The 10,879-nt window shown below is 32.9% G+C and overlaps 2 protein-coding genes across 2 annotated transcripts; both read left to right on the forward strand.

Annotated features, from left to right (window-relative positions):
* The first annotated feature begins 1,379 nt into the window (after positions 1-1,379).
* On the forward strand, positions 1,380-4,327 carry LOC106293944 (WUSCHEL-related homeobox 11-like). Its single transcript, XM_013729576.1, has 4 exons — positions 1,380-1,883; positions 1,978-2,163; positions 2,683-2,858; positions 4,137-4,327. Exons 1-4 carry the CDS (start codon positions 1,463-1,465, stop codon positions 4,152-4,154), a joined length of 801 nt encoding a protein of 266 aa, XP_013585030.1. The 5' UTR covers positions 1,380-1,462; the 3' UTR covers positions 4,155-4,327.
* A 3,571-nt stretch (positions 4,328-7,898) lies between these two features.
* On the forward strand, positions 7,899-10,062 carry LOC106293325 (probable arabinosyltransferase ARAD1). Its single transcript, XM_013728991.1, has 3 exons — positions 7,899-8,715; positions 8,934-9,224; positions 9,366-10,062. The coding sequence occupies exons 1-3, from the start codon at positions 8,017-8,019 to the stop codon at positions 9,882-9,884; spliced, it is 1,509 nt and encodes a 502-aa protein (XP_013584445.1). The 5' UTR covers positions 7,899-8,016; the 3' UTR covers positions 9,885-10,062.
* Positions 10,063-10,879: the final 817 nt, after the last annotated feature.

Below are 10,879 nucleotides of genomic sequence, written 5' to 3' on the forward strand. Positions count from 1 at the left end.
TATTTTCGGGTGGACGGTACAATTAATTTTTGTCTCCATATTTCCACATTATAGCGTATTTAACTGATAAAATTATATTATTATTTTTTGGTAAAATTATATATATATCACTAAATTCCATATTTAAAAGTTAAACTATTTTTTGTAACACAAAAAACTATTTATGTACAGATATATTTATATAATTTTCTTATTTAATTTTTCTCCTACTTAAAAATAATAATTAATGAGAGATTCATTGGAAATCCATTAATGCAATACTAATGCATTCCCTTTAGAGTTTAAACTTATCATGTAGTCTGGTATTCATTTTAATGTGTCACCACCTTAATTATCACTGATAGGGAAAAATGTAATCAATTATATTTGTGGTAGTTAAGTCCATATTTATGTTAAGAAACCTTTGATTTTGGGACAGACTTAGCCGACATAAAAGTATAAAATCACTAAAGACTTGCATCAACCGACTATTAATTTTCACATGGAACTGGATTCCGATTGAGCAGAACCGGCCTAACCCGTCTGACACAACTGCATTCAAATAACTAGATTGAACGTATTGTTTGCAAGTGCAATTTTTGTTTTTGTTTGTTATATAAGATTTTGAGCAATTTGGAGATTTTAATATATTGAAAATGAGACTAGATTAATAAGATAGATAGACCAGATTATTATGGATAAACCATAGATAACTTTTTAATGGTACCATTACCGTAAATTTATTATCTTTCCTGTTTCACAAAAATACATGTTTTAGAAAAAAAAATATTTGAAAAGATACATTTTGTATTTTCAATGCATGTCTTATTAAATAATAATGATTAATTGTAAATTTCAAAAAGAATAATTACTTTTGTTAAATTTCGTTAGTTTCAAATTATGAGAAATAGACAATCACAAAATATACATTTATAACTAAAATTTAATATGTGTGAAAATTTTAAAATATATCATTTTGAAACAGAATAAATATTTTTTTTGTCTCATAACATGCATATAACTAATGAATGGCAAATCAAAACGGATAAGGAGTACTGTAAACTTTTGAACATATTCTGTGACTATCCCTACTGGCCAATGCTCAAATATGATTTGCTATATCTTCAATTGCAAAGCAAATTCCATAGTTTGTGTATCTCCACTCCAAGTACGCGTCAACATTTATAGTCTAATAGTATTGTACACCTAGCGCTATAACAAAACACAGTATATGCTAAATTTATTATATTCTAACAAAGCCTCTAAAAGATAAAGATAAACCTTATGTGTAACTTTAAGAGTAACTTAATAAACAAGGAAAAAAATATTATTTAAGAAAATCCTCATCCTATAAATTCATGGGCGTACACTCTAGTCAACACCTCACAAAGTCATAAACATACGAAAACATTTCTTCTCTTTTATTACCCAAAAGCAACAGAAAAAAAAGAACCAACAAACAATTTCAAAATTTTTGAAAGCAATGGACCAAGAACAAACACCACATAGCGCAACCGGCCATAGCCACTCACCTTCTTCCTCCGCTTCCGGTACCACCTCAACCGAACAAGTTCGGTCACGATGGTCACCTAAACCGGAACAAATACTCATACTTGAGTCGATCTTCAACAGTGGTATGGTTAACCCTCCAAAAGAAGAGACGGTAAGGATACGGAAGATGCTGGAGAAATTCGGCAAGGTGGGAGATGCAAATGTCTTCTACTGGTTTCAAAACCGGCGGTCAAGATCTCGCCGAAGGCAGCGGCAACTCCAGGCTGCAGCAGCAGCAGCGACCACAACCACCAATACTTGTGACCAGACCATGATGGTGAGCAACAACTTGCCACAGCATAGTGGAAGTGATTTGGGGTTTGGAGGTTGTAGCACTTCTAATTACTTATTTGGTGGGTCATTTCAAGTTCCTTCCTTCTTTCTTTGTATTTCTTTCTTCTCCTCCTTCCTGTTAAAGCTCCTCTTCCATTTCTTCTTCTTCTTCAGCTAGCTCTTCTTCTTATGGCGTTGGATGTGATAATCATAGCAATAATGGCATGGAGAATCTCTTAACAATGTCTGGTGAAATGGGTTACCATGAAGCTAATCAGCATCATTATAACTATCATAGCTCAAATGTCGAATCAATTTTGTGCCCATCTGAACAAAGCTCCAATTATCACTACCAACAAGGTAAACAAAAATAAATAATTTGCATGCCTCTTTTTTTTTTGCTTTGTAAACTGAAGTGCTTTGTCCTCTAAACCCTCTTTCTTTCCCCAGAAAGTCTCTTAAAGTAACATTTTAAAATTGTAAAAGGTGTTTTAAACGTAGGAAAAAACAATTCTGGGTGGGTTTCAACCAAATAACCGATTTTTATGTGGTAATTTAATTGATAAGTAGCTTTTGTTAATTATACTTCCGATACTACCAAACATTTTGTACTTGAGAGCAAGTTCTATAGTCTACTTTTTTTCTTATATACCTGAAGTTATTTTCTATTCTTCTAGAGAGAACAAAAAAAACTCTAGATCTCATAATTTTACTATAAAAGCTTTAAAGGGGAGGGGGAATCAAATTTCAGATGAGTTTCACCCAAAAAACTGACTTCTTGGACTATTAGGTTAATTCTTCTTCCAGTATTGCCTAATCTCGATCTTGATAGATAATAAGCTGATATTTACATATTATTAGATATATTTTTAAATTCAGGGTCTATAACGGTGTTTATAAACGGAGTTCCAACAGAAGTGACCAGCGGAGGTATTGATATGAAAGCAACGTTTGGAGAAGATTTGGTTTTGGTGAATTCCTCAGGTGTTCCTCTTCCTACTGATCAGTTTGGGTTTTTGATGCTTAGCTTACAACATGGTGAAGCTTATTTCCTGGTAATATCTCTCTCTCTCTCTCTCTCTCTCTCTCTCTCTCTCTCTCTCTCTCTCTCTCTCTCTCTCTCTCTCTCTCTCCCCTCACTTTGATGTTGAAAATAGAAAATGAGATGGAACCCAATTGGGGTAAAGTCTTAAATTGTCTGCTACAATATATTTTAATCATCATACTAAAATAATATAAATTATTTCGTAAGAGAAACAAATATACTATTTGATGAATGCCGGTTTGTACAGTAAATGATATGTTTTTTAAGACAGTTTATGTAACTGAAGATTTGTGATTTGACGAGGTTTTTCACATTTGAATAAAAAAATTACGAATTTTTATTAATGAGTCTTTTGTTCACATTTGAGTGAAAAGAATGAGATGATATATTTGCATAAACATGTAAAAGAATTAGTATTTTATAAAATGTGGTTTCATTAACGTTACTAGTGTGAGCAAGTAATTTTATTATTATTTTTGTTTCAGCAGTTATAATGTCAAATGTTTAGTTCACTACTTTTAGTAAATAAAAAGGAAATGAAAGCCTAAGTTAATATTTAATTATGTGTACAACTGTTTGTGAAATTAAATATCCTATATATTGTTAAGTTTCATGTTATCACTTGAAATGGATTGGTAGTGAGTTGAGTAGCATATATCTAATATATATTGTTGTTTTAATTCTCTTTCTAAATTCAAATTTTATTACTTCTCCGTTTCATATTAATTGTCGTTTTATAATTTATAATTTATTTTATTTTAAGTGTATTTTATGTTTTCAATGTATTTATTTCATAGTTTTTCAATATTATTTGTATTCTCTTAGTATATTAATTAATATAATCAAATAAACTAATATATTAATAAGAGGCAAAATAATAAATTAGATGATTTTTTAATTTATGTGAAAAATTTAAATCGACGTACAAAATGAAACGAAAAAAATATTAATTTGTTGGTTTTTCTAAAAGTACAGTTACTTGGGGTAAATTTTAAGAGTATAGATTTTAATTATTTTATTGAGTTCATTGGCAAACGAGACACTGGGAAATCTGTTCTCTCTCTCCCACACATACACTCTATATCTTCTCATGGTTCTCTTAGAAATCTAAGTGTGAAAAGCCGATTCGACATTAGGGTTCATCTGTTTCTCTCTTTCTTCCCTTGAAATAATTCGAATTTCTTGGAATCCTAAAGAGATCTTACATCAATTAATCTGCTTTTATATTTTCCTTTTTAAATGATCGTCTTCTTTTTGTTATTTGTTGTTTCGATTTTGTTATCGACAGGTTCCAAGACCGACATGAACTGGCTTTACTCTTGTGTTATGTGGTGATTCAACAGATGCCTTGTTATTCTACCTTAGTCTATATGGCTGCGGTCCATCCATTTTTTTCCTTTTCTTTATGAATCTATCGTGTAATAAAAGTTTCTTCTGTTGTCTCTTTGTTTTGTAATCTAATTAAATAAATAAACGAAGTCAAAATCTCTTCTAAAACGAAGAAATTTAGTTTTTGTATCAGTTTACTGATTTAGATGTAAAATAAATATTTATTTTACAATAATTTTTCTGTCTAGGGATCATCAAGCTAGTTCGTGTGCAGAGTAATGAATTTTATTGGAATAAGAAAAATAATCGAAGTCTATTAGTTGCGTTGAACACTTTAATACATTAAATAATGTTCTGCATCTACTAACAACATGTTTATTGCAGGTCTCTTAGGGTAGACCTTAGGGTGAATCTCTTAACGTAATATAAGAAACGGTCTCTTAGCTTTTAACTAAATAAGCTAAGAAACGTCTCTTAAATAAGAGATATAAGAGACGTCTTTTAGTTTTTTTAGTTAAAAGGTAAGAGACTGTATCTTATATTACGCTAAAAGAACCAGCTTAAGAGACCTACAATAAACATGAGTATCATTTGTTAAGTACGGTGTACTTGTTGTCGATATTTATACCCTTTGTGTGTTTATCAACAAGTCGAGCTATGTCATTAATGATGTCTTGATTAGTCCATCGCAGGTCGCAGCTAGTTCACCTTATTTCAAAACTGATTCAAACTCCTCTATAGCGAACGATACCCATTGTTGATACATCAAGCCTCTCTAAACGATATATTTTACATCAAACCATACGTCATATTTTAACAAATATAATTAGAAACTAGTAATACGGATTACAATTGCTCAAAAAGCTGATAATACAACTTCTAAGCCATAATACAATGTGGTATAAAATTAATGAATCTTATATCTTATATATATCCTGAATCTCATTTATACTATGAAACTTTAATACTGTAAGCCACACGTTAAAACTATAATAACAAATTGTCTACAAAACAAGTAATTGATTACCTCAAATGCATATATATCAACCTATATAACCATATAAAATAAAAATATACAAATCCAAAAAATCTTACAAACAAGATGATGGCTGGCATATATCATCTAATGAGCATTGGCTATGCAAATAATTGGTCTAAGATTAGCTTTGGTCATAAATGAATTAATACAACGCTAAGTGATTTAATTTTAAACGGAATTCAGAATTTGCATTGTCAATACATTATAATTTGGTATATTTTTGTTTCGATTGAATAGATATAAAGAAAAAATGGAAGAGCATAACACAGCTGGGTTCGTCAGAATCTATTCTTGTCGATTCCTGCTCTCCGGAACACAAACCTTAATTAACAACCCGAAGCAATATCTTAATAACCAATAGTGAAGACAATTTTTTTTTTTTTTTGGTAAATCCAAATTCTGCCCATTAGATCTGACCTTGTAAACATCAAGTGAGAGTTTACAAGTATTGAATATTCACTCAATATTTCTAAGGACAAAACCTATACATATTCGAGACTCGAAATTCTACATAGACAAACAGAAGAATTTTATAAACTCACTTTTCGTTGTAATATATACTTTCTCCTATTTTATTATTTTACATTTTTAATAATCAGATAATATTTTTTGAGAAATTACTATTAACAAAAATATTATTAACTATCTATTTAAACATATTTTAATCAATAAAAATACAATTGGTAGTTCAAATTATTTTGGTAGTAGAGATAGTAAAAAAAAAGGGTAGAAAACTGAATATAAATATTCTTTTTAAATGAATTGAACCTTATACAAAAATGTTCACTACAACGAGAATAACGTAATAAAATAAAGCCACTAGGCGACAAGACCGACCACTGTAGCCAGTGAGTAGAAGACGCATGTTTGGTTAATTCTTGAATTCCGAACTCAAAAGCATATGTATTTAAGACTTACCATATGGATCTATTCAAACTCACTCACTCACAGTTTCCTATTGGCTACCATGTGGATTATTAATATTCATAAACCCCTTTACTTTTACCGACCCTTTTTTCCTTTTGTCTACTAAGAGTACTACTTCTATATTATATTCAGGAGACACTACCTTTTTCCATTTGAAGCTTCCCACATATCCTATGCCTATCATCGCCGTCTCCGCTGACCACCATGGCTACCTTATGGCCTGATCTTCGACTTCCCTGAACTCTCAACTCCCCCAAACCATTTATAATAGGTGCACCTTACAAATCTTGCACAAACCTAAAGTTTTGTATGCATCTTTCCAGTGTAGTCTATGAGGTTTCTCTGCTTCTTTCAAAACGTGGTACATTTGACTCAGGTACATGTTATACTAGTAGCGAAACGAACTCATGCTAAGCTTACAAACATGAAACCTAAATCAACCCCAATGGCAACAAGCTGTAACGTAGCCCAAGTTAATTTTGTAGTGTCAGATATCGTATTTGGGGGCCAGAATAATGTTGGGCCAGAATAATGTAGCCCAACTATTGTTGGCACGTTCTTCATTTAGGATCAACGTGGCAAGTCATCTAATCATTATTTGTGTCAAAATATTAGAACACAATCAAAGAACTATTTTGTTTGATTCAAAATTAGATCGTCGTTTAGATTTTGTCAATTCAAGGCTCAGTTTAATACTCCATCTGTTCCTAAAAGTACGATATTTTACAGAATTTTGATATTTCAATTCATTTTTCTAGGTAACTTTTATTTTATTAAAAACTATGTACCCAATCATATTTTAATAGTCTATTTTGTAATTGGTTGAATACCATCAATTTATAGTTTTAATGATATTTTCTAGACAAAAAATAATTTTTTTAATATGTGTGAGGGAGGGAATACTATTTATATTTAGGTATTTGTTGAAGAATTTCCACGATTCCCAAGTCTTCGGATCTCAAAATTTGTGTGCTAATTGTGAGAGTTTTTTCAGTAGTTAAAGTTTTGAAATTAATATCGATTTGATTAGGCCACACGCAACATTGTTAAAAATCAATTTCAGAAAGAGCTGTCAGGTTTCACCCCACGTAAACCTTGACAGACCAACCGACGGTGTGATTTGCACATTTAATTTACATAATTATGTGTACTCTTCATCAGTTATATAAAAGTATATATTTTGAGTCAAATATCAATTTAAGGATTAATTACTCATTAGTAACCACCAACGTTACGTTATCTACGATAACCAAAGGTGGCAGTAATATATTTTAATACTATTTTTAGTTCATATATGGAATTACTCAAACAAAGTTTGAAATTTGTGAGTATATACTCTGGTAAAGAAATTCCATCTATGATCATTACGTTTTTATCTTCAGTCAAACTAAACCACTGATAACATTTTGACCATTAACTGTCTACAAATTTTATACTAATTTAAGCAAAGTTTCAAAAAAAATTTGAAAATTTATTTCTTTAAAATTGTTCCCAAACTATTATATAACTTATAATATATTTCTTTTTGAATAACATCATATTTTAATGGAGTTTATATCTTCATTAGATTAGATTACATGATTTTCTATAGAATAATTTTGTTGGTAATTAAATTGTAAGATGGTTTTAATTGCCCCGCGTCTAAAGATCAACGTCGACGACTCAGTTCCTTCCTACACAAGCGAGAGAGAGAGAGAGAGAACAAAGAGCGTGTTGTATACTGTCTCTTCGGCGTTTTCATCGTTTCTCATCTACCTCAAAAAAAAAACTTCTCCTGGGTTTTGGATGTACACGATCTTTCTTCCTCTTTCTACGAATCTGTTTTTATTTTTTTCAGATTCTTGATATATGATTCTTCTCCTTGATAGTTTCTATGAAGAAGTCTGTGTCTCCAGTCTCTTGTTTTAGATTACCAGAGATGGTTGAGAGATCAAACACACGGTATCACCGAATGTTCATCACCAGAATATCGATGATCTTCTTGTTGATATCGATCCTCTCCGTCCTCTCTTGGTTCTTGATCCTTTCTTCCACAAACCCCAACCGAGTTCTTGATCACATCTCAGTCTCAGGACCTACTGATTCTCCTCTCATAATCATCAAGAACTCAGAGAAGTCTCCCCAACAAAACGACGCCGAATTGCCAAATCCTAAAAACAGTGGAGGAGCAAAAACAGAGGAAGTCAAAGAAACCCTCCAATGCAACCAGAAGGTTTCTCCTCCTTCTCCAATGCCATTGAAAGTCTACATGTATGATATGAGTCCAGAGTTTCACTTTGGGTTATTAGGTTGGAAGCCTGAGAGAAAAGGCGTCGTTTGGCCTGACGTTAGAGTCAATGTTCCTCACCATCCTGGTGGGCTTAACTTGCAGCACAGTGTTGAGTATTGGCTGACATTAGATCTCTTGTTCTCTGAGCTTCCAGAAGACTCTAGAACCTCTCGTGCTGCGATACGTGTAAAGAACTATACCGAAGCTGATGTAGTCTTCGTGCCATTCTTCTCCTCATTGAGCTACAACAGATTCTCTAAGGTTACCCAAAAGCAGAAGCAGAGCCGAGACAGAGAACTACAGGTTACTACATTCACTATCAAACTTTTTTTAAATTAATTAAATTTTATTAATTCAATCGGGAATACAGAGCTGATTACACTCGAACAAAATCACCCTATTTATAAGTTCATTAACTAGTTTCGCTCGATATCCCCAGTGCATTCCGCTAGCTCCGATTCCAAATCCTAGAACCAAACCTTTGTGTTTATTTTTCTTATTTCGATTTTTATTATGGACAGGACAAGTTGGTGAAGTTCGTGACGGCACAAAAGGAGTGGAAGATCTCAGGAGGGAAGGATCATGTGATAATGGCGCACCATCCTAATAGCATGTCCACGGCGAGACATAAGCTATATCCAGCTATGTTTGTGGTCGCTGACTTCGGTAGATACTCGCCACGTGTGGCTAATGTTGATAAAGACATCGTAGCTCCATACAAACACCTTGTCTCATCGTACGCTAATGACACGTCAGGCTTTGATTCGCGTCCGGTCTTACTCTACTTTCAAGGAGCCATCTACCGTAAAGCTGTGAGTGCTTGCTTGCTACACAAGTAATATTTATTCAAAACCTAGACTAACCCTAAGTAAAAATAAAGCTGTGAGAGCTTGCTTGCTAGACAAGTACTATCTATTCAAAACCTAGACTAACCCTAAGTAACAATCTTGTAGGGTGGATTCGTGAGACAAGAGTTATATTACCTTCTGAAAGAAGAAAAAGACGTATACTTCTCCTTTGGAAGTGTACAAAACCACGGCATAAGCAAAGCGGGAGTAGGAATGAGATCATCTAAGTTCTGTCTCAACATCGCTGGAGATACTCCGTCTTCTAACCGTCTCTTTGACGCCATAGCTAGTCATTGTATTCCGGTTATCATCAGCGATGACATTGAGTTACCTTACGAGGATGTTCTCAACTACAACGAGTTCTGCATCTTTGTCCGAGCATCAGATGCTTTGAAGAAAGGGTTTTTGTTGGGTCTTGTGAGGAGTATTGGGAGAGAAGAATGGAACAAGATGTGGGGAAGGTTGAAGGAGGTTGAGAGGTACTTTGATTTGCGTTTTCCGGCTAAGGATGATGATGGAGATCATGGAGTTCAGATGATTTGGAAAGCTGTGGCGAGGAAAGCTCCATTGGTGAAGATGAAGGTTCATAGGTTCCAGAGGTTTACAAGGCCTTTTTTGATTTGATGTGTAGAAATATAATGAAATATAGTTTTAGTTCAACCTAGCACCATCGGTACACTATCTTTTACCATTCTAAAATCTTCTCATGTTGCTCAAGATCAAAAATCAGTTTCGCTAATTGTTCTTGTTTAGACCTACCTTGTGACATAAGTTACATCTTTATTCATTAGTTATTACATAACTAGGTATATCATTGGCTTACAATCTTTTGAAGATATAAAAGAAGACATACATTACAATATATGATGCTTGTTTTCTTTTTTCATCCAAAAGTTTCAACTTCCTATTGCGGTAATTTTACAGGCCTAAGCCTTTACAGGTTATGAGGCCATGTGGTTAGAGCTGACACGGACCTTGAGAGATACATATGTCACGAGATCAAACATTGTTTTTTTCAAAGATTGTGTAATGTAGAGAAGATCAGAGACCATGTTGCCCTAGTCTTCTCTTTCTCACTCACTCATAAAATAGAAGTGAAATCACATAAGTTTATGGCTGAACAATGTAAAGTATGGGCATTGAAACCCACTTTTTAGGTTGATCAAAGATATGTTTACGCACATACATATCCATATTAGACTATATGATCAAGTTTTGACTGCCACTAACTAAGAGGAAACTGGATAAAAGTGTGCTTATGAGAGAGCTAATCACAAGAAACAAACAATTAAAATAGGGTGAGGACTTGTGGGCTGCAGCTCCATTTTGCATTCTTTATTCAATGGTTTTGCCCATTTATCTCAAAAAGAATAATAAATGTATTCACATGCATAAGGCCAGCGAACTAAATAGACAAAAGTTCAATACAGCCCAACTGTAGATATATGAGCTAGTCATATAAATGTAAGGCGGAAAATAATACTCACAATTTAACACTCATAAACAAAAAATTATTAAAGAGTTACTAATAGTAAATAAAAAATGATGAAAGGAAGATATAGGTTTCCCTAAAGAAGAAAGATATTTATTTTGGTTCATTCAAGAAGGAGAGATACACG

The sequence above is a fragment of the Brassica oleracea genome, chromosome C5 (assembly GCF_000695525.1).
Source record: "Brassica oleracea var. oleracea cultivar TO1000 chromosome C5, BOL, whole genome shotgun sequence".
NCBI classification, from domain to species: Eukaryota; Viridiplantae; Streptophyta; class Magnoliopsida; order Brassicales; family Brassicaceae; genus Brassica; species Brassica oleracea.